Source organism: Protopterus annectens, chromosome 1.part0 (assembly GCF_019279795.1).
Source record: "Protopterus annectens isolate FY-2018-M chromosome 1.part0, PAN1.0, whole genome shotgun sequence".
Classification (NCBI taxonomy): domain Eukaryota; kingdom Metazoa; phylum Chordata; order Ceratodontiformes; family Protopteridae; genus Protopterus; species Protopterus annectens.
In genome coordinates this window covers 86192014-86217320 of record NC_056725.1, presented here as the reverse complement: position 1 = coordinate 86217320, position 25307 = coordinate 86192014, and the positions used below count along the sequence as shown (strand labels likewise).

At 40.6% G+C, this 25307-nt stretch overlaps 1 protein-coding gene across 4 annotated transcripts in view; it reads right to left on the bottom strand.

The window, feature by feature from the left end:
- EML2 (EMAP like 2) overlaps positions 1-25307 on the bottom strand; it is a 1798491-nt gene that overhangs the window by 378319 nt on the left and 1394865 nt on the right. For all 4 annotated transcript variants that reach the window (XM_044085260.1, XM_044085417.1, XM_044085337.1 and 1 more), the window contains one exon: positions 11070-11137. In XM_044085260.1, coding sequence (XP_043941195.1) covers positions 11070-11137 — 68 coding nt within the window. The remainder of the gene's footprint in view (positions 1-11069; positions 11138-25307) is intronic.

The following is a 25307-nucleotide window of genomic DNA, read 5'->3' as shown; positions in this document are numbered from 1 at the left end:
ATCAAGGAAACTTCTAGTATCCACTCCAAAATCCAATAACAGGGCTGGGGACTCTCTATTCTCCAACACTGTAGGGAAAACCTGGAACCAGCTCCCTGGTGAACTAACCTCCTGCTCTTCTACACCACTTTTCAAAAAGCAACTTAAAACATACCTCAAGACTCGCTGGCTTTGCCCTTTCACCAACCCAGACTAAAGAGCTGCTGCCTACTACTCTCACCTTCACTGTTTAGTACTACTGCACTGCCAAGTACCTCTCATTAACCTTACAGCTTATGTGCAGTTAGCTAACCAACTCTGTACTTACTGAGTCTTTCTATATAACCAACTCAGAGTTTTAACCTGCTCTCTTAGCTGTCAACAGTATGTATTAGTCTTCAACATCTGTATCATCGTAATCCTGCTGTATCAGATTAACCTTGCTCTTATATCAACTTAATCCTGCTCTTAACTACACCACCAAAGAATTGTATCTTAAACTGCTTGCTCATCACTCTATATACATACTTCCAGGTTAATGTACATTATTCTTTCCTTTTTAATTGATGTTAAGTACCTGATTGCTAAATCTACGTTTTTAATGCTATTTAGTCTTATAAGGATACTCTACAAGTTGTTTACAAATGTGTTCTAGGATTACAAATATATTGTTCTTATGTCATGTTTATATTTTTCATCTATGTTGGAGCTTTTCTCCCCAGGCTTCCACTGAACATGGACATATATCCAGTTGGACTAGCCCAGACAACAAATGTAAAATAAAATAAAAATAAATAAATGAACCACCTTGCCTTCATTCACAGCTCTGGTGACTGGCTCAAAGAAGTCAACCAAGTTGAGCAGTCATGATCTACCCTTCACAAAACCAAACTGTGTGGGATCCAGAGTTTGTAGATTCCCTATATCCTTGTTTATTAGGTCCATGATGATGCATCCCATAGCTTTACATATCAGACTAATGGGGCGAAAGGTCCTAGTGACTGTAGTTGTTCCTCCTTTATGGAGAGGGATGATTGTAGCAGTGTGCTACTTGGTAGGAACAAAGCCTGAGATGAGGCTGTGACTGAACAGGGCACACAGGTGAGGTGCCAGTTCACTCTGTAGTTCATGTAGAACACAGCCAGAGATATTGTCAGGTCCCATAGAAGCTGTATTCTTGGTCATTGATGGTGCTGTTTTAACCTGTGCAGTAGTAATACTGGGTGCTTGGCAATCTGATATTGTCATTGGCCCTTTGGTGGGAGAGAGGGGTAAGGTTGGCACTGAATCTGTCGGCCAGTATAATGGCAATATCTGCTGGCTCGGTATAGGAGGTACCACTGTGCAGTAGCTCAGAGCAAATCTGGGTATTGCCGTGGAGATGCTTTACATAACTATAGAAGGCCTTGTGGTTGTCTTTACTGTCTGCTGCAATTCTGTTTTCATAGCTAGCTTTAGAGGATTTAAGGAGGGATCTCAACTTTTTGTTGAGGCTGCTAATGGAGTTTTTCCAGTCTTGGGACTTCACCTTATTCCACATCAGTTTCCTCCTTCTGTTGTAGAGTTTGTTTGCGGCAGAGGACCACCAGATTGGCTTCCTTTTTTTTGGAGGAGAGCATCTTGGTTCTATTGGGTATGGCGAGATCCATACATTTGTGTACATGTTCGTACAGTGCATTGGTGTATGATTCGGCGGTCATGCAACTATTCTCCATTTGCATGGGTGCCGTGAAGTTAGCCAACTCTGTTTTAGGCACCCAAAGTTAGCTTTGGAGAAATTTTTCATGGTGGTTACCTTTGTGGGGGAGGGTATGTGGATTTTCAAGGTGAATAATTTGTGGTCGGATCTAACCAGGGAGGAGCTCATTATTGGTGTAGAGCAACGGTTGCAAATGTTACTAATGACTAGGTCAGAGATGTTGCTACCTCTAGTGGGGGTAAGAACGAGCTGGTCCAGGCCAGTGGAATTAATGAACTCCAGGAAACGTTGGGCAAGTGTATTGGTACTTGAGCAGTTTTCCCATTTAATGGAGGGGTATTTGAAGTCACCTAGTATGAGAGTGTCAGGTTGGACCCAAACATTCTCCAGGGTGCTTAGGAATGTGGAGTGCGAGTCTTGGGAAATGGTTGGGGACCTATATCAGGCTGCGACCTGAATCACGGTCTTACCCAGTGTTAGCTGCACCTGAAGTATCTCTGATGCATTATATTGGGCAACCAGTCTGGAGGTGTCCACATCCTTTATGAATATGGAATCACCACCGCCTTTGAAGCTTTGGTCTAAGTTCTGGGGCCGAAAGGTGTGAAAAGAGTTATAGCCTGGTAGTGTAGGGGTGGTTTCTGCTGCCTTGAACTAGGTCTCTGTTACAGCACAAATGTCGATGTTCTCCATTTTAAGGAGTGCTTTGAGTGAGTGCATTTTGAGATTTAGACTTCAAGTGTTGAGCAGCATGACCCTCAGATTGCATTTGTTTGTAGCTGTTACTGTGGTAATTTGTTCTTTGAAACACTGCCTAAAAAAGGCACTACAGGGGTGGCAAGAGCGTTGGCCATTATCCGGAAGCCCAGGGGTGACAGAAGCCAGCCATCTCTGGCAAAGCATTAAGGTCTGTCAGTCATGTCATCCCAGGCAGACAGATACTGGATCCCCTTAGAGTGACACCAGAAATTTAGCCAATTATTAAAATCAGTCATTTTCAGCTTGTACTGTGGTATCATTCTGAGTGATGGTAGGATGCTGCTCAGGGCTAGGGTCATACCCGGCTGGGCTACATAATCCGAGAGCTCCTCCAAGTCACTTTTCATGTAGTCCAAGGAGGTATGTCTCAGGTCATTCAAACCCACATGTACAATGACCGAATCATATTTGTACCTGTTGTTGAGGGACCTGAGTGCGTGTGTTATGTGGTGGATCCTGGCACCTGACAGGCAGCTGACTGTTACTTTCTCCTTATTCAGCCTAGTGAGTGGGACATCAGTGTGCCTCAGTATCATGTCACCTATGACTAGTGTGCTGGGCATGCTGTTTTACCTTACAGGCTTTGGTTGAGTGGCACACTGTTTAGGAGAGTTGTTTGTCTCATGGTTAGTGTTGTGTTGTCATGGTTGAGTGCATTTCTGCCTTGGAGGTCTCTGCTATTTGGGTAGATTTTTATTGAGAGCCTCCACGAAAGTGTGTTGTGGTTTGTATTTTTATGCGAAGGCAGTGCTGCTGTGTGTTCTGTAGGGTGATGTGTTCCATGTGATGTGGTGCAAGTGTTGACCTTCTCCTCTTGACCAGCTCTTCTGGTCTTGGCTGGAAAGTGCTTGGCTTCCAATTTGGATATACAAGTGCATCTCTCGTAAGTCTGAGTGTTGGGAGGTAAGAGGAGAGGGTTGTCGGTGTACATGAGGCAGTTGCTACATTGCCTCAGGATGCCCAGGTTCACCAAGTTAATAGGAGAAAGCACAGGAAACTGACCTTTAGACATGCCTAGAGGGGTGGGCATTAATAATAAGTACTGGAGCAGTTTCCTTGTAGAACGTTTAGTGCTGATAGCACTTTTGTGTGCTACAATAATTGCTACAAGAAGTCTGATAAAGTGCTAGACTAAGAAGCTAGTAAAAGTGCAGTAGAGGAGAGGAGAGAACTAGCAGATTGAAGGGAAAATTTGAAGAGCAGATTTTGACACCAGTCAGAAGCTTACAAACGGTCTTGGATACAGCAAATCTGTATCTGGGCTAGACTAGTTACAGGAAAGGTGAGAAACAAGTGCAAATGCAGGCTTTTAAACCAGAAAGTTGAAAGAAATGGAAAGACTGCCCAAACAGCCAATAAACTACAATTTTGAGTGCAGAATGCACTCCTCTTGTGGTAGATAGGCTACCTAATGCTTACCACTCCCACTGATAAGCTAGAAGGCTTCCCTCCAACACAGAAAGGCTTGGGGGGCTCTGAAGCTTACATATGGTCCTGGATACAGCAAATCTGTATCTGGACTAGACTAGTTACAGGAAAGGCGGGAAAAGCATAGGCTTTTAGACCAGAAAGTTGAAAGAACCCACAAACTGAAGGCATGAAAACTAAAGGAGGCAGTGTATCAATATTCATTAAAGATAAATACACCTCCAGATTGGTTAAACGGTATGATTCCCTGAAGATACTTCAGGTGCAATTAACTGTTGGTAGCACAGCTATTCAAGTCATTGCCAGCTACAAGAACCCTTAATGAATCAGGACACCCACTCTGCATGTTTGGATCTACTTGAATCTATCAAGATACATCCGAACACCGTGGTTTTGGGCGACTAACTACCCATCCATTGACTGGCTAAACTACTCATGCTCAAACTCATTTTCCTCATCTTGGTTAACTCCAATGCCCTGGATCAGCTGGTTGACACCCTCAAAAGGGGTGCCGACATCCTGGATCTGGTGCTTAACAATATTGAGGGGGGGCACTGTAGCACCCCCACTGCGAGGTCTTCCCTGCTGAGATCTGATCACAAATCAGTCTCATTCGAAGTAACTATCACACCTGACCCCCCACTTGCAGCAGCTAAACTAAATAACTTCTCCAAAGAAGCTTATAACCACTTAATGGATGGTATAAATAGCTTCACTGTACCTCCTTGGCAACTATGCAGAGTTCTACACCAATGCTTAGTACAAACACCTGTATAACTGCATTGATTAGGCTGTACCTGATAGGACTAAAACAAGCTCCTCAAGGTAGAGCAAACCTGTGTGGTGGATGACTGCCATTAAGAGCCTTTACAGTAAGAGGAAGAAACTGCTGTCTAAGAGTAAGAGGGAGTGAGCCCTAAAATGGAAAAGTCCCTCTTCAGCTTAAACAAGCAAATAAAACTTTTTATGATGTCCTCCAAGGCAAGCTACAAATCCAAATTAGCTTCCTCAACTAAGGACAACCATAAGGTGTTCTTTAGTTACATCCATAACCTAAAAGGAAACGCCCAGATTTGTGCCGAACTGGTAGTTAATAATACCACATATACAGAGCCTGTGGACAGAGCTAACCTGTTAGCCAATAGGTGCTGTGAAAACTTAACTCCCCTGTCCCCGCCACATATACCCCATGACATCCCTACCACCTGTCCTCTACCTTGTCTCTCTAAAGAGCAGGTCATAAACTCCCTCTCTAAGGCCAAAAACACAGCATCTATGGGACCTGATAACATCCCAGGTGCATCCTACATTGGCTCCAACAAGAATTAGCAACACCATTGAATACTCTTTTCAATCATAGTCTAAGTACCGGCTTCATCCCAACAGAATGGAAAACCACCGTTATTCCCTTGCACAAAGGTGGTGCTTCCACTGATCCCAGGAACTATAGACCTATTAGTCTGACTAGCCTTATCTGCAAGTCCATGGAGTGAATCATCATGGACCTTATCAACAAAGATATCGATAATCTCCAAATATTTGACCCTACTCTGTATGGATTTGTCAAAGGGAGATAATGCCTGTTAACCTGGTGGACTTCTTTGAGACAGTAACCAAAGCCCTGGACAAGGGGAAATCTGTGCATATAGCCTACCTAGACTTAGCCAAGGCTTTTGACACTATCCACCACTCAAGCATCATTGACAAACTCACCCAGCTAGGCATCAACCCTTTTGTCATTAGATGTGCTGCCAACTGGCTCACTGAAAACCCATATAGTGAAAACAGGGGACTATACCTCCAAACAGTAGACCTGTAACTAGTGGTGTTCCACAAGTATCGGTCCTGGGACCTCTATTGTTTGCAATCTATTCCTCAGAATTACAAGCAAAAACAAAAGGTCTATGGCTGGCAAAGTTTGCTGATGACTGCAAACTGGGAGCAGTCATAGAGTCTCCAAATGATGGTAAATCCTACAAGAGAGTCTTACAGAAACAAATGATTGGTGCCAAAGTTATGGCCTTGCAAAGTTCCTGCTAACCACCACATCAATAGCAACACCTTAAGTACGCACTCAGTGGTGAGAGACCTGGGCACACAGGTTGACAGCAACCTTACCTTTCACAGTGGTAGGAAGGGCATTCTATATTGCTCATCTCATAAGTAATGGCATTGCCTCACAAAAAAAAAAAAAAAAAAAAAAATTAACTCCCTGTACTCTTCCCTAATCAGGCCAATAATTGAGTACAATGCCACTTTTGGTATGTACCTTTCCAGGAACCTGCAGCAAACAGAGACCACAAAGATTCCTCACAAGGAAAATTCAAGGTATTCAGCATCTGTCCCATGTGGATCATCTAAAATCAACGTCACTTTATTCTGTTTCATACAGACCACTATAAGGCGATCTCTGATCCTGCTTTATTGGAAATGCTGCATATCCACAAGTCAAATGGTACATGGGTCAGTCACTCTAAAGACCTTAACCTAGTATGTGACATTAATAGAACCTGCTGGATGGACAGATTTGTCACCCAGAGGTTACCACACCTTTGGAACAGACTCCCACTTCATGTCAAACAGAGCACCTCACAGGCCCTCTTCAAACGCCTTCTTCAAAAAAATTGCTGAGGATTACAGTCTGCCATGTTCAATCGGAGTTTCATAGTCTAGATCAGTGGTACAACAAGTGTACAATAGGTGGTGCACTTCATTTTGGTGCAGAAGGCTGTGGGTTCTATTTCCAGACCAGGTAAATCAACTGGCGACACTGCAGTGCAGCATAAGGGGGGTGCTGCACTCCAGTGTATCCTGCTTGGGATGGTGGTATCTTAGGTGATGTAAAAGATACCACAGCACCTGCTGAAAATAGTAGGGGATATTCTTTAATGCCATGGCCAAATTTTTCTTTTAGCATAAATATTACCTAGGGTCTGCCCTAAAGAGAGACCACTAGTCTAGTGGGACTAAACTGGTTAACAAGGGAAAACTAATAAAACACATGCTGATATAAAACCTGTTAATCTGTTAATCTTGAAGTGATTTAGAGTACTCTGCTCTTATCTGTCTCCAGTTTTGCAGAACATCTCTGATTTTTGCCTCATACTTATCCCCGGTTCTTGAGACAGATTCTTAACCAGTGAGTATTTTGGGGCAAATAGAAATTTAGGTAAACTCCTCAATGTTCCCCCAGACTACAAGCCTAGTAACTGCCTATGACCCAGAGTATGAGGTAGCATACTAAATAGTACCTTTCCAGAAACTCACCTGAGAAACAGCAGCAGAAATATTCCCTTCTGGAGACAGCTTCCTTGTTTTGTTGAATGTTGATAGTATGTTTACTATTTAGCTATGAATAAATTGGACAGCATGAAGTCTGTGAGTTTAATGCTAACATTTCAACTACAAATTCATTTTTAATTTAGCTTGCTTTTTGCTGGCATACAGGTATGAAATGCGTTGTGTATGAGCTACAATAGTACGTCTAGCAATTAACGAGGAAGGCAATGGCTGATTCCTGTAGTACATGGTTCGATTCCCTTAGCGTTCATTTTCCTTCTATGCAACTCTGCCAAGTTACTAAACCAGACAGCATTTCCTGGGCTGATCCTGAAAAAGGGCACTTGGGTCCAGTGGAGTCCCAAACTGTTAGCAAATGCGTTATACATTTGTCTTTTGAATTCCTTCACCCATCACACAGACACTAATTAGGCCATCATGATGCGCTATTTGAGCATGAACCCCAGCACATCTCTTGTAGTTTAATGGTTTGCCATATGCATTTTTCACTAAATGTGAGTTTCAAGGGTATTGAAGTTTACTGTTTCTCATGCCAGGTCTGTTTTTAATGTCAGTGTTTTGTTTAGAAAGTAGCTGTCAGTTTTTTTCTGTAAAATGTGAAATAAAAGTTTTAAACAAACTCCATATCTCTATGGTAATTGTAAAAGACCACAAAATATGTACACTGAGAAGTTTGAATAGTGCTTATGGAAAATACTATGCAATCAGTCTGTAGACTACTACAGAATAGATGCAGACAGTAACCAAGGGTGGGAAAATCAAACCCTGCACCTTATGTTTGAGGTAAACACCTTAACCATTACACCAGCTTTAATCCCTGTAATTTTATCCATAGTTCTTCCATAGTCCCCCCCCCCCCCCAAGAAGAAAGCTTCTTCTAACCAAATGTCTGCAGACACCATGTGTAGAGTTTTTATGAAAACAAAATTTGTCACTTCTTCCTCTTCTTCCCATCTACATACAATTAATTGGTACATCAAGATGAAGTGGGCGTAGTTTTATGTTTATCGGAAAGACAGCTTCTGTTCTGTGCAACCTACTGCCACCTTCAACGGGCCTTTTAGCACTTCCCCACTTTCTTTTGTCAGATTAACAACTTTCCAGGTAATTGGGGACAGACAGCCAAGTAATGTGATATGGTATGGCTGGCAGTGGCCTGATTATTTACCCCATATAGGGCCCCATTTGTCCTTAATCTGGCTCTACTGACTCTGGAGGTGTATGTTGCAACAGTAAGCTATTCTTGATGACAGAGAACACAGGGAATTTAAAAATGATTATGTAGGTGTAATGCAAGTATGTAAGAACCCCCCCCAGCACAAAAAAAAAAAAAGTATGGTGTATGAAGTAATAGTTCTGATTTCTGGATGACTTTTGAGCTGTTGAGTAAAAACACCTGCAACATTTATATTGTCTTTAATAACTGCTTTGCTTTATTCATTGTGCTAATGAATGACTTCCTTCATGTATAGGCCTGGATTTATAGTCGGATTTGAAGTGATGATCAGAACCCAGAACCGTCCATTATGCAGTCACTGTTCCATATTACTGTGATACAGTCTTCTGTACGATATTGGACTGTAAAGGATTTCAGTACTTTGTTAAAACCTATTACTCTGGCAGCTACCACAGAGGACTAAAGCACCAGCCTGTTAATGGTCTGCTTCCTGTGGTACGGATGCAAGGTTTGAATCTTTCTACCTTCATTTCCCTGCTGTGTGAAATTGAGAAAGTCATTTAATCGTACAGTGCTTTGGAGAATTGTGAATTTTGGCTAGCCTTCTTAATGGTGTCCAGGACTATACACCTAGTAACTGTGAACCTGGTGCTGTATGCTAGCCATTCCCTATTACATAGCTGGTCTAGTTCAGGAGATGCTATTGCCATATCACCAGTATACACATTTTTTAATGTAATTTGCCATTCAAGGGTAGCAGGCATGGCATTTGTAGATGAAGCACTGAAATGCAAAGTTGTTTGCCAGCAGCAACAATTACATTAGTAGTAGTTTTCTTTGTTGTGGAATTATTCAGATTACTTTTACTTTTGCAGAGATTGTGCACATTGACTGGTAATGGTGGATTTTAAGCAGTTTGCATGACCTTTTATAGTTGAAAAGTTCTGAAATGGGTGTGAATCAAAGAGCATATGCATTTATGCATGGTCCTATAAATGTTTGCACGTGGTTTGAAAATCGCCCAATGTACACTTAGTTTGCTAATGGCCATATGCCTTTTCAAAAAATGAGAGTTTTAAGGACAGAGAGGCTTACTCCTGCTCATGTTAAGTCTGTTTTCAATGTGAGATCATTTTGTTTTGTTTACTAAATGGTAACCAGTGTTTGTTCTACAAAATTTGAAATAAAAGTTTTATTTATTTATTTGTATTTGCTTTCTGGGCTAGAGCTCTGATCTCCAAGGACCATTTTTAGACTCTACTCATGGTTTTTCAGACTCTGCTCATGGGTGATGCTTGGTTAAGCGACTTGCTCAAAGTTGTACAGTTCAGCAATGGAGACCGAGGGAATCAAACCCTGCACCACAGGATCACAGGTTTAAAAGATAATAAACATTTTAAATTAAATCCAAATGTATGTAATATTTCTAAAAGTAAAGAAAATAGTAGCCATACTGACGGGTTTGAACAATGTTTACGGTAACTGGGGAGAGAAAGCCAAGTTATGGGATACTGGAATGGTTGGGGGACTGGGCCATTATCCTACCTACACAACCCCATTTGGCCATGATCCATCTCTGTCCACTGCTCCTTTCTAGACAGCCTCCTACATTCTCCTGATTGGTATTACATAAAGCATTTCATTCCATCAGCACTCCAGTGTCCCAGAGCAAACCCTTACTTTCAAGTCAGGTTCCCACAAATGCTGACTCAACCAGTTGGTGCTTTCTTGTTTACACTAGCCACAGTTTTGAAAATCCCACTAGCTGTTGTCTGTGTCTATTGTTCATTACTGTGGCCACACAGCACTATAATTTCTCCCTTACCTTCTATAATAAGGGCCTGTTCTCACATCAGCATCTCCTGGCTATCATTTACGTCACACACAGCAACCTCAGTTTACACTGCAAACTACCACCATCATGTTAAGTAAATATGTGGGCCTTCTCTAAACTACACTTACCCAGTCTTTCACACATTTTACTCTCCAAATATAATAAAAGCTCATAAGATCTCATCTATAGTGGCTAGACAAAGTTTTCTAAATGCATTTCAGTTTCTAGCACCTTCTTTTGCCTCCACACTATCATCCATGTTGGTCTCACAGAAAGTACCTCTTAATTTTTTTTGTTCAGCAATCCATTGACAAGATACAGATGCATGCAATTTCTTACTTATGCTTAGGTTGGGGTAAACATACTAGCTAGCAACATATAGTCACTTCACAGTCAGTCTTGTGTATGAATAAAGCACTTTGAGACCTGAAAAGTGGCACTATTCTTTTACTGTTTGTCAACAGTAAAACAGGTCTAACATTACTTTGACAAATGGCAGAAGTAAGTAGCTGGGATCACTCTCTGTCTGATTTTTTTTAACACGTCTCTTCAGAAGGCTAGCTCCTCAAGAGTGCCTGCCTTCCAATACTGCACTGTAGATTCAGAATTAGAAACATGGGACAAAGTGCTTGATGTGGGGATGAGACCATTGCTTCCTGATCTACCAGCAACAAAGAAAAGGATGTTGCCTTCAAGGTGACAAATGTCTCAAAAAAACAATTAATGAAAAAACAAAATTTTACTGAAAAAATGCATTCCTATATGCCTGAAGAAAAAAACACTTACTGAAATCACTTGATTACTATCTGCATGAGTGCAGGATGACTGCGTTTGCCTACTCAAAGTTGTGATGTGAATGCTAAGAAGCTAGATTTCAAGAATCAATCACTTACTTTCCAGTCAAAGTTCCGAGAGCAACCACAGTTCCAGAAGGATGGAAACCAGCAGAACAGGCAGCATCCTGTGGAGAGATCAAAGAATAAACATTTTTCCAGCTTTAAAAATCTGATTAAGTTAATATTCTTCAGCCCTATATATATATATATATATATATACATATATATACATATATATATATATATATATATATATATATATATATATATATATATATGTATACACACACACACACACACACACACACACCTAACTCTTCAACTTTCATATCGCCGAGACCATATAATGAACATATGAAACTTCGACCATGTTAAAAAAAAAAAAAAAAAAAAAATACAAAAAACAAAATAAAAACTAAATGCATCTAGCAGGGGGACAAGCCCCCCTGCACCCCCCACACACTCCGCTACTTAAATATACCAACTCCAAGATCACACTACATTGCAGAAATGGAAAATCTTCCCATTCCACGATGTATAGAGATCTCCATTCAGTGCAGTCAAGCTTTTAAAAGATCATATGGTCTCGGCCATATGAAAGTCAAGCTCGGGGACTCGTACACACACACAAATTATATATATATATATATATATATATATACACACACACACACATATATATATATATATATATATATATATATATATATATATATATATATATATATATATATATATATATATATATATATATATATATATATATATATATATACACACACACACACACACACACACACACACACACACACACACACACACACATATATGCATGTGTTTTTAATTTGATCTTCAGTTACTCTGGGCCATATTAACAAGAGGAAGGCAAATTTAACTACACAGAATTACTAAATAATGCCCAAGTAACTTAATTGTTACGGAAGCAATCCCAGAGCACATGCATACTTACACTGTATGTGCCACATGCACCTTGGGCAGAAACAAAGACGGCTACTTTATTATAGTCACATACCACTGCATAAGGAAAATTATGTACTTTGAACTAGATACTGTACTGGGATGGCTCCCTACATTCTCATGCAGTTTCACTTTTAACAGTTTTCTGCTTTTCTCTGGTTAGAACTACAAGTTTAACCATAGTACTGGTCACCTTTGATATCATCCTTAACCCATTTATTAATGGGCAATAACTGAAAGACGTGGCCATGGTGCTGGACAACAATATTTCACTTTCTTATTACACAAAGATTAACATGTACATAAACAGGAAATCTGCAGATATGACTGAGCAATTCAACTTATTCTGGCAATTAAAGGAAGGATTAAGTCTATGAACTGTTCACAAGCTTCATCCTGTAGTCCAGAGTTTGATTTCCCCCTCAGCTTCCATGCTCCAATTGTGTGACTGAGTAAGTCACTTAGATTACAAAATTTGCATTTCATTTCCACCTGTTGCATATGGACTTTGGTACCCAGGACTGCTGTTAGTGTTGCGACATTATGAGAAATGCATTTATTTGTTTAAAAAAATATATTCATGGAGCATCAGGCTTTATGTTCTTCAACCCCATGTTAGCATTCTCATGTGACTTGACAGGTTAATGGGTCTGGAAGTCTTCCAGTCCTGTGCCATTAGTATTAGTGGCAGCAGGGATTCAAGTCAGCTATTACAGCAATACATACAAATAATTATAATAATTTTGTGAATTCATTACTGTGATTTGAGGCTGCAGCACTCACAAAAGTAGAATACAGGCAGGGATGAATTGTGAATGTGTAGTTGGTGGCTTGCTACTCCTAGACATTTAAGTGATGATATGAACACCAACCCGACCCCTTGCTGCTAGCATAAACTGTTTACAAATGTGCTTTGCACTGCTTTCCATTCTATCTATCCCTGTTGTAATACTGACAAGGCATGCCAGGATTACCTAAATAAGATAAAGAGAGCAAGGACAGAAGGTACAAGTAGGACTGCAGTAAACTGTACACATCTATGAGTGTGAATACCCATTGTTGATTAGTATGGCAGTTATAAACACAGCAAATTATGTTTTTTTTTTTTTTATAAAAGTAATTTACTGGAACAAAAACTTAGGGCAGCGAAGTGGCACAGTAGACAGCATTGTCACCTCACAGCAAGAGGTTCCACGGTTCGATTCTCAGTTGGGGGGCCTTCTGTGCAGAGTCTGCATGTCCTCCCTCTGTTTGCATAGGTTTCCTCCAGGTTCTTTGTTTAGGTTCATAGGTTGGTACTAGGCTACTGGCCCTAGGGCCTATACAAGCCTAGCCATAACAATTCCCTGTATATTTCTTCCCACACTATTTACTTCCCTGGACCGCTGTCTAGCAGGCTGACTGACGTGATCCCAGGGGTGAATTTCCTTTCTCCCATCCAATCATCAGGGTTCTTTTTGAAGAGGGCCTAAGAGGTGCTCTGCTTGACATGTATGGGCAGTCTATTCCAGAGTCTAGGGAGTCTCTGGGTCAGGAACCTATCTCTCCAGCATGTTTTGTTTATTGTGATGACAAGGTTTAGATCCCTGGAGCGTGTGGCTCTGAGGGATTGGGATTTTAAGCGTAGCATGTCCAACAGCCCTGGGTTTGACATGGCCTTGTATGTTAAGCAGAGATCGCCTCTGAGTAGACTATATGCGACAGAGTATAGCTGGAGTTTTTTTAAGGCATTCAGCGTAGGGCATCTGCTTTAGGCCTGTGATTTTTTTAGTGAGGTATTTCTGCGGCCTTTCCAGTTGCTGCAGATTTCTTGAGAGGTAAATACCAAACAGGGCGTTGTATTCTATAATGGGTCTAATGTGGGATGAGTACAGTGGGACAATGACCTCTTTTTTTCTGGATGAAAAGCCCTTAGTGATGGGGTGTGCCACATAGAAGGATTTCTTGACTGCTGTGGCGATGTGGTTATCGAAGGTGAGACCACTATCCACCTGTGTCCCTAAGTCTCTTATCACACTTTCGGTGTTTAGTGCACTGCCACATATGTGGTAATTCACGGGTACATGTTTTTTCCCAAAGCGGATAACTATACATTTCTTGGCATTGAGCTTGAACCCAAGGCTCTGGCACCAAGCATGTTTCTGTTAGGCCCTTTTGTAGAGTATCCACATCATTTGAGGATTCAATAATGCCTCCCAGTTTGTAGTCATCTGCGAACTTTGTTAGCCAGAGTCCCTTAGTGTTGGCCTGTACTTCAGAGAAGTAGATGCCAAACAAGAGCGGCCCCAGGACTGAACCCTGAGGTACTCCACTTGTCTGGAGCTGGATTTGGAGTCAGCTACTTTTACAGTGTGGGTTCGGTCAGTAAGCCAGTTGACAACCCATCGAGTGACGTAGGGATTAATGCCCAGCTTAGTAAGTCTATCTATGATTCCAGAGTGCAGGATGGTGTCAAAGGCCTTGACGAGGTCCAGATAGGCTGTGTGGCCCTCCTTACCCTCGTCCACATCTCTGGAGATTGATTCGAAGAAGTCAATCAGGTTCAGGAGACAACATCAGCCCTTCACAAACCCAAATTGGGTGGGGTCCAGCGTTTGAAGGTTGCCAATGTCTTTGTTTATAAGTTCCATGATAATATGTTCCATGGCCTTGCAGATCAGGCTCATCAGACTGATGGGGCGGTAGTTCCCGGGATCCAAGGTGGATACCCCCTCGTGGAGTGGGACAACTGTAGCTGTGCGCCACTCAGTGGGCACGAAGCCTGAGGTGAGGCTATGATTAAACATGACACGTAGGTGAGGTGCCAGTTCATTTTGTAGTTCATGTAGTACACAGCCCAGGATGTTGTCTGGTCCCATGGATGCTGTATTCTTAGCTTTGGAGAATGCGTTTTTTTAGCTGCATGGCCGTTATTACCGGAATTTAGCAATCTTCCGGTATTGAGATGGGCCCGTTTAGGGGGCAAGAGGGGGGGTGAAGTTGGCACTGAATTGATCTGCCAGGATATTGGCAATATTCTTGGGATCAGTATATTTAATGCCATTCTGTTGTAGCTCAGAGCAGATCTGAGCATTGCCATTTAGATTCTTGACAGTTATAGAATGTCTTGTGGTTGTCTTTGGAATCTTTGGCAATTTTATTTTTGTAACTAGCTTTGGAGAATTTTATGATGGATCTCCGCTTCTTACTGAGGCTGGTAAAGGAGTTTTTTGCATCCTGGGATTTTCTTCTTTTCTGCAACAGTTTCTTCCTTCTGTTGTAAAGTTTGTTTAGGGCAGGGGACCACCAGATTGGCTTCCTTTTTTTGGAGGAGAGCATCTTGGTTCTATTTGGGATGGCACGATTCATGCATGAGTGGATGTGTTTGTACAGTACCCTAGTGTAGGATTCAGCAGTCGAACTTTCAGTTCCCATCTGCATGGGTGTCAGGAAGTTTGTCACTTCTGACTTGAGTAGCATGAAGTTGGCTTTGGAGAAGTTTTTTATGGAGATTTCCTTACTGGGGGTGGAATGTGGATGTTAAGGGTGATCAGCTTATGGTCAGACTTGACTAACGAGGGGGTGACCATAGGTGTGGAGCATCGATTTCCCATGTTGGTAATGACCAGGTCTAGGATATTGGAGCCCCTGGTGGGACTATGGATTAGTTGATCCAGGGCATTGGAATATATGAATTCCAAGAACTGTTGGGCAAAGGTGTTGGCACAAGAGTAGTTTCCCAGTTAATGGCAGGGTAGTTGAAATTACCCAGTATTAGGGTGTTTGGTTGCATCTTAATATTTTCCAGTATGTTTAGAAAGGTGTAGTGAGAATTTTGGGGCATGGTGGGGGATCTGTAGCAAGCTACAATTTGGATTGCAGTCTTATCTAGTGTTAGTTGCACCTGGAGAATTTCAGATGCATTGTGTTCAGCAACTAGCCTGGTGGTGTGAATATCCTTGGTGAATATGGACACTCCTCCACCTTTAGTGTTTTGGTCCTGGTTTGGTGGCCGAAAAGTGTGGTAAGAGTTGTAGCCTGGTATTGCAGGGGTGCTCTCTGGAGCCTGGAACTAGGTCTCAGTTACTGCACAGATATCAATGTTCTCCATTTTTAGGAGTGCCTCAAGAGAGTGCATTTTGAAGTTTAGACTTCTAGCATTGATTAGCATTACCTTCAGAATGTGCATGCTTGTACCTGTTACGGTGGTGGTTTTGTCCTTTGAACTTTGCCTAAAAAGGCACTTTAGGGGTGGCAAGAGCCTTAGCCAGTAACCTGAATACCAGGGGCGACAGGTGCGGACCATCTCTGGCAAAGCATCATGGTTGGTCGATCATGTCGCCCCAGGCAGACAGATACTGGATCCCCCTTTGAATCACACCAGAATCATAGCCACTTGTTGAAGTCAATCATTTTATTCTGATATTGCGGTATCATTCTAGAGCAATGCCGCTACAGCAGTAGCATTGTTGCCTCACAGCAAGAGATTCTCCTGTTTGATTCTCGGCTGGAGTGCCTTCTGTGTGGAGTTTGCATGTCTTACCCGCTATAGAGTGGCCTCCAAAAGACATGTGTGAATGGCCGTGCCTTCGCTGAAGGTTGGGCATTGGGCTGGCAACTCGGCACCATAAAAATCTACTACCAATCATTAACGGACTGGAGTTCCACTGTGGCAACCCCTAACTGAGAAAAGCCAAAAAGACAAACAACAACATTGTGGTATCATTCTGGGCAAAGACAGGATGCTACACAGGGCTAGGGTCATACCTGCCTGGGCCACATGATCTGAGAGCTCTTCTATGTCTCTTTTCATGTAGTCTAGGGAGGTATGTCTCAAGTCATTCACTCCAACATGGACAATGACAGTCATATTTGTACTTGTTGTGGAGTGACTTGAGTGCATGTGTTATGTGGCGGATCCTGGCACCTGACAGGCAGCTGACTGTAATTTTTTCCTTGTCAGCCTGGTGAGTGGGACATCAGTGTGTCAGACTATAGAGTCACCTATGACTAAAGTGTTAGGTACATTGTCTTGCCTTAGGGGCTGTTGCTGGGTGGCACACTGGTGTTGTGTGCTATGTGAGACTTTGGTTGTGAATGGTGTTTGTTTGTGTTTCAGCTTCAGAGGTCCTTGTTTTTTGGGCAGGTTACAGTTAAGGGCCTCGGCATATGTGGATTTAATGTTGCTATGTGTTGGTGTGGGTTTAGAAGGGCTATGTGTTGCCTGAGGTGCAGTGCGGGTGTTAACCTTCACCTCTTGACTGTCTAGCACAATCTTGGGTGGAGAGAGCTTTGCTTCCAGTTTGGCTATGTAAGTGCATCTCTCACAGGTTGTAGTGTTGGTTGGTAGGAGGAGAGTATTGTCTGTGTACATGTGGCAATTGCTGCACTGCCCCAGTATGCCCAGATTCACCAGGTGGACAGGAGAACTCACCGGAAGCTGACCCTTGGACATGCCTGGTTTGGTGCTTTTTTTGTAAAGTACAGGAGCTGTTTTCCCTTGTCTTAGCAAGGTACTTTGCAATTATAGGTTTAGTGCCTCCAATTAATTTCTCCTTATTAACAAGGAGAGTTGAGTGCTTGGATCAGTTTAAGGCTTCCTGGTGCTTTCCAGCAGGTATTAGAGCAAGTAGCAGTCACAGGGATGCTTAAAGGTAAGATGAAAAAAAATGGTTTATCCTAAACACTGCAGTGTACACTAGATAAGTTAGATGTGAATGTAGTTAACTTAAGTTGTACCTGTCTACAAAGTTAAGTTTTAGTGGAGAGTCACTATTTTTAAAACCACAAGATAGACTGAAAGGGGGTGGTCACTTTTGTATTCTGGTACTATGCAATACAGTAGGATGATCAATAGATTTAATAGTTGAAGGGGAGTGATTTCACAAAATGGTTACTCACACAAGCCAGTGAAAGCAGAAACATAAGAGGCAGGCAACTAGAAAGATAGTGGTATTTAAGAACATCAAGTATATACTGCTGCAAAGTCAAAGGTACAAAGCACAACGAAAAAGTTGAGGTAAAAAACACACACCTTTATCAAACACAAAGCTTTCAGGTACAAGACCCTTTCTCAATGATAGACACAGGTACATTAAAATCAGACATTAAATACACGCCCAATACATCACGTGACCCGCAGCCATGGTCATGTGACTAATGCATTAAAATAATTACATTACTTATAATTTTAAAACAAACAAATAAAATTAGATAAAATTCATACATACATATATTTGCTTACTTTTGTGTACTTATATTTACATGCACACATATATACGCAAATGCATTACCTATGTTACTTTAGCTTAGTGTGTTGTATTTTTATTAGAACAGGTTTTAATTACTATAGTAAGGCTAGCAGCTAATATATCCCCTGGATTAAATTTTGATGTTTCCTTAAAACCTGTTCTAATAAAAATACAACATACAAATATATGTATGTATGAATTTTATCTAATTTTATTTGTTTGTTTTAAAATTATAAGTAATGTAATTATTTTAATGCATTAGTCACATGACCATGGCTGCGGGTCACGTGATGTATTGGGCATGTATTTAATGTCTGATTTTAATGTACCTGTGTCTATCATTGAGAAAGGGTCTTGTACCTGAAAGCTTTGTGTTTGATAAAGGTGTGTGTTTTTTACCTCAACTTTTTCGTTGTGCTTTGTATTTAAGAACATGACAGTAAGTGGGTGGGAGGGTGAGGAAAAAAATTCTGCCTGATTCACAAGAGACAGAGCAGAGGTCTCTTTTGAAGTTTTAATATGCAGTTAAAAGCAGAATACAAGTAAAACACAAGGTAAAGAAAACAAATCACAGTATTCAGAATATAAAAAGGCAATAAAATAATACAACATACAACAAATAAAAAGCAAACTAACCTTTCCTTTACAGCAAAGTGCAGCAGAGTCTGGGTGAGCCTTTATAGATATGCAGTAGGTGGACTGGACACTAAATTGGGAGCATGTGTGATAGTGTGTGGAAGAAAACTGCGGCAGGACTAATCACCCTGGGGTGTGAACCATGGCTCTAGATGATTGTCACTGATGAAGTGACACCCCAACCCCATGTGCAAAAATGGGAAAAAAAAAGAGGTTGTGGACAGATGGATGCATGGACGGATTTAGTGGAACAAAAATGAAAGTGCTAAATACACTAAGACTAGTGTCTAAGGAAATATGGCTAATGAATGCAGTTATCGTCCTTACATAAACGTGGCTGGAAATCACGCAATATCGCATTAATGCAAGTCTTAATGTAGGAATAAACTGCATATGCAACAGACTTGTATTTTAGTAGTAGCTTAAAATAAGAAGCAATTAACAGATTAAAGTCAGATACACCAATAAAACTGATTTGAATTAAAGTATTACAGCCAAGTAGACACAGCCAAGAGAAACGTTATGACATGATTTAATAAGTAATTAACCACAGTTGAATGCAAGCTGGTGGTAAAATCTCAAATATAGCACCATCATAAAAAAAAAAAAAAAACAAATAGCATTTTTGGTTGCTAATTCAAAAATTGATTATTAACCCTTGCAAATCATAACTCACATGGTTTGATCCTGAATAACTACAAATCACATTATGCTCTGCAGGAAGTACTTCTACATGCAGTAGTCAATGACACTGAAAATGATCGAAGGAAGCAAAATAATCAAATTACATTTAAGTTACTCAGGCCACATTCTATGTGGGTGTTACAGGATACAAGATACAAGGACTAGGACTAGTACTGTCATGTCTTCATCTTCCAACAGTGCACAAAAGCAACTCCTATATTGTTTCATTCAAAAATAAGTTGGAACATCCCTAATTTTTCATGCTATGTGGAGTACATATTCATCTAAACAGCCATGAAATAGGTTTATAGTTTCCATGGAAATGAATGCCTGAATCTTCATACAAAATGTAATGTTCCTATTTCATACACGTGATGCCAAGTATTATTTTACTGTTTAAAATGTATGACATGTTTACATGTATACACATGTGTGAGTATGCGTATATACAGACAAGATGCATAATTGCATACCAGCTTATGAAAAGTGACACTAGCAATACCAGCTATTCAGCTACCCACTTTGTAAGGTACTTGAATCAAATGAATACTGAAAACCAAAGAAAAGGTAAAATTTTCAAACTTTTTTTTTACTACCAATATACAGAATTATGATCATGTCGATGATCATAACCTACCTATTACATTTTCGAGACTTGGATGCCAAGAAATTCACTTTCAGAGCAAATTTTTTTGGACTGAAGTCACTAAATAATGACATACATTGGAGTTTCACACTTTGTATCCTTCAGAAAATACACGCTGTTACATCCCGTTATTCTAGCAACTTTCTAAGTTCATTAGAGAAACTTAGGGACGTTTTCAGTATGGACAGCAGGCAAAAACAAATTTTTATTTCTGCTGCTATCATTTGGTAGTGAGTACTGGTGGATTTTATTGCCTGGCATCAAACCAGTCTAACAACTTTAGCATGGGGAACTTAACATTTATTAACGTCGGGTCTTGGCCCCAGTCCAGAGCTTCACTTGTCTTTTTTTGAACATCTGAGCATAATCACCACGCTGCATGTATTACATAATAATTTTAATCTTGCTATGGGTTTGCCTCCCTACACTACCTTAGTAATGGGTGTGAACCCTAACTTTACACCTTAACCTTAATAAAAGCCTACACAACACTGCCACTACAAGACATACAGACACACATTAACACTAAATCTATCCCCTTATTTAACCCTGGACCTAACCCTAAAAGACACTCACACAAACATACAACTTGTATGTCTGACCCTAATCATAACTCACAAACACAGGTACCAACACTCAGACCCCATCCAAGCCCACTCACCTGTCTTAACAAAATAGAACATTGACACAAGTACTGCTTGGCTATCTGTACCATCAAAATGAAACTATAGCCCCTGTGTTCATTGACCATTGAAATTAAACTACAGCCCCTGTATTTGTCACCCCATCAGATGCTTGACAAAATGCAGGGGGAACCATATATCTACATATTTCTACAGCTTATATACATGTGTGACATTGAAATCCAGGTTGTGTAAAGGAGACATTACAGTGCTGGCTGCAAAATCTCACTTTGGTGTGGGAAGAGCGAGTTATAACTAAGAGAAAGATGCATGAGTTGTAAAACTCTTCAAGAGACAAGTGAGCCAGGATCGTTTACAAAACTCTAGACTGAAGGAATGTTTAAAGCAGTTAATTTTCTTCAAATCTTGACAAGGATTTTGTGAGCTGTGGTCCACAATATGTGCAGTCTTGCAGTCTCTTGGGAGACAAAGTTCAGAAATGTCACCCCCACATTTTTTCTTCTCCTTGCTCAACATGCTGGTACAGCTCACATTACTGAGAATGCTCCTTCCAGCACCCTATCCTGACAACTGTCTGCTACTTCCATGGCTGGCCTGCTACCACTTCATTTGTATCACCCGACAAATCATCAGTGCTTTCATACATGTATCCACCTTTCCCTGTGGCGACAACTCAATTACCTCGTCCACAACTTGCAAGGTCTGCTCTCCAAGGCTGGTTTCACTGAGCCCCGATCTCTCCAACCTCCTATGCCAGCACTAAAGCTTCTTTGTGACTGAGATGTTTTAATAATGACAAAAAATCAAAACCTTTCTTCTCTGTCACCTCCTTCACTGCAATCTCCTGCTATCAATCTTCTGATTTACAGCTTCCTGTCTGCTGGTTCAAAACCACCAGGCCTCTCACCATACACAGTATTTGTCTTGGTTGCCACCCTACTTACTCTGCACCTATGTTACAACTAATCCCTCTCCCATCACTTCTGTGCCTTTTTTTAGCCCCTCTCCACTGTCTTTTCCCTTTCACTCCCTGTCACTTCTGTCTAGGTGGATCTCCCTGCCCACTTCCCTCTTGTTCTTGTGGTGGGGACAATTTCCTCCTGTATGACCACCTCTGCCCTTCTTTTATCATTTGTTACTGTTGTCCACACATGCCTTTCCATCTTGGCTTTCATCTTCATGCCCTCCATTTAGAAGCTGCATCTCCACTTTTTCCCTGCACCTTCGCTCTCTGCTGCCCCACTCATCTGTGCGTATGTGAAGCCCTCTGCCCTATGCATTCTTGTTTACAGTATTTTTCCACTCCATCCTCTTGCCTTCTGTCACTGAAGCCCACCCAGCTCTTTCACACCTGAGCAGCTAATCTTATTTTTTCATTCCCCCATTCCACTACAGACTCCAGATACTCTATCATCCCTAACCAAGGTCTTATTCTATTACCCTTATGAACAAATGCAAATCTGTAAAACTCTCATTAGTCTTGTGTGAGACACTATGTCATATCCAGAGTACCTGTCTTGGTTTTGCGCCATGTAATATATGGAGTTGCATATCTTTAAAAATGCCACTACTATCCACAGGAAGTTTCATGTTATATGGACATTCAAATATTACAGTCCATGTCTACAACTAATTTCTTCTCTGTTACCCTATTTACCCACTAATCCAAGCAATGGGATACTGCAAATTTTAATTGAATTTCTTACAATTTTTATTTTAGTACATACAACTGGCATCCTGGCACCACTATACTTTAAAGAATAAAGTATCACAAGAATATTCCAGCTTTTATAATCTGCAGTTCCCAATCAATTAATCAGTCCAGAGCTGAAACTACGGCAGGACAAGAGGGACATCTGCCCTGGGCACAATTGGCCATTGCTGATGAAATACAGGTGCAGTACTGGAATTCATCTAGGAAGCCATGGGTAATACTGCAGCTTCTTAAATACCAATACTGCATTCAAACCTGGAACATAGTAGCTCAGCACATTGGTAACTGTGGCAAGCACCTTGCTGTCTACAATTAGTGGCTTTTAAAATACTTTTTTTTTTCTTTTGGTCTCAAGCTTGAGTTGAAGTGGGTGTCCCTCTGGGGAACTGCCAACAAGTGCCCTTTGACCTGGTTCTGAATCAGTCAACTGCAAAATTTACCAAAAGGCAACAAACTTGGTTCCTGGAAGGTTAGAAAGCCCCAGGTACTTTTCCCACACTAGGTGCTTCAATTTGTTTCCAGTACTAACACTGCACTGAAGCATATTAAATGGTGCTGAATCAAAGTGCCATCTTTCTGGTGCAAAGGTGTACACTGAGGTTCCATCTTCCCAAGTTGGTGGTATTTTAGTGAAGGCAAAAGATCCATAGCAACTATATTAAAAGTATGACTTCTTATACAGGACATTAAAATAGCATACACAAATCAAATAATCCAAATGACACACTAAATCAAGCAAACAGTCTGCTTAGACATAATCACCTTACATTCACTTTACATTGTTTCTTCAGCCTCTTCCCTTCCCCAATATATTATACCATCCAATTACGTTTTCCCTGATATTCCCCCACAATGCACATTTCTTTACTTATCTTCTATAAATTGCATTGCTAACGTTTTACTCTAGTTTGTCCCACTCTGGCTCTAGAAAATCCAGCTTTACTCTTTTGTCATACCATTTGTCTTCAGTTCAGCTCAACTTTCTCATATTCCAGTTTCCGCTTATTAATCTTGTAATAACTCATTTCTCACATGTATACATTTCTTACCACTTTACCATTTCTTCCATATTTCTTTACATTTATATTTCATCATCTACTATCTTGCTGGAGTCGTCTTTATATATTTTTATCAAAAGCCTGAACCATAGCAAAACTAAATGCGTCACACGATACTTAGCATCTGCTGATCCCATTTCTCCTTTAATACAGTCAACTCCAGAAACCCAAGTGCCCCTGTATTACCCTTTTTTTAACTACTTATTTGGGAAAGAGGAGGACTTCTTTACCTACATATTTAACACATTTACACATTTTCATCATCATATTTTAATTTCCTTTTTTATATGCACTCTTATTAACTTAGCATATTTTGCTTCCAAGTTCTTATTTTGCAAAATGTCTTCATGTACTCCCTTCCATATAAATCAAAAACAGAAACAAGATTGTCTACTTTTCTCAATTTTTTTTATTCCCTGCAATCCATATGAAAGTGTCAGTATATATGTACATGTTCAAGTGCTAAAAATATCCATCCCCTTTTACTCGAAAATTGTTTATTTTATTTATTTTATTTTCAGTTTGATGACGGGGAGGTCCACTGGGCTCAAGGAGCCCGTTTTCAGTGGAGGCCCGAGGAGAAAAGCTCCACAAATCATAGCAGACATAGTAATAATTAAAATAATAGTAAAAATTATGCAGTAAAACATAAGCACAGTAGAACATCAACATAGTATGGTATACAATGCATATTTACATGTAAATACAATTAGAGGTCGATAGTACAGAGTCACCATTATACTGAGGTTTTAAATCTTCTGAGAATGCTATGAAAGAAACATTTGCAAGAAAACAGTAAATATGATTGAACTCCTATTGGGTAAGATGCAAGGTAGTTTATGTATATGTATGTATTCATGTATTAGGCAGGATTAGGTAGGTAGAGTCCAAGTGCATTTCCTGTTATTGGAGAGGTAGGAATGGAGTTGGGTTATGAAGTGATCAAAGTTTTGAGAAATTCTTAGAGAGGGAGGAAGAGTTCCATTTTCTAGCTAAGGAAAATGATAGGAGAAGCTGACCTGAGCGATGGTTTGGTTTGTATACAGAAATGAGATTTTGGTGAACAGATCTTTAGGTAGTTCCTAGACACACACACTCTCGGACACAATTAGAGAGCCTAATTCAATTTCCCAAAGCACTGTCTGGTTAAGTAACTTGCTTAAAGTCACACAATAGGCATTTGAAGGTGGAAAGATTCAAACCTTGCATACCTGGCACAGAAGCGCTCATTAACAAGTCAGAACTTCAGTTCTCTGTGCTAACTGCCAGACTTCTCACTACTTTTACATTTCAAAAATACCCATGCTGGAATTCATAGACAAACTGCATGCTATACAAAGATGTACAAGTAGCGTTGCGTACCATGCAAAGCTGTCCTGATTCACAGACCCCTTAGCTAACAAATGGCAAGAGTTTTAGGAGGCTCCCTATTGAAATTTTGGCACTCACAATATCAAATCCTGATGCAAAAAAGAAAAAAAAAAACACAGAAATACAGATGAAGAGCAAGTCTAGAACATTGCTCCTCTTTAAACTTTGTAAGGTGGCAAGCCTCAGAGAAAAAAGAACATTCTGAGAAATGATCATCTCGGATTTAGTACGTCTGTCTGTTTTTTCAGCCATTCAGTTTCAGTGTTTTGAGACTCACTTTAGTGGGTCCCAACATTTCCAACCATTTTCAGAGTCGCTTGCAAACGTGGAGTCT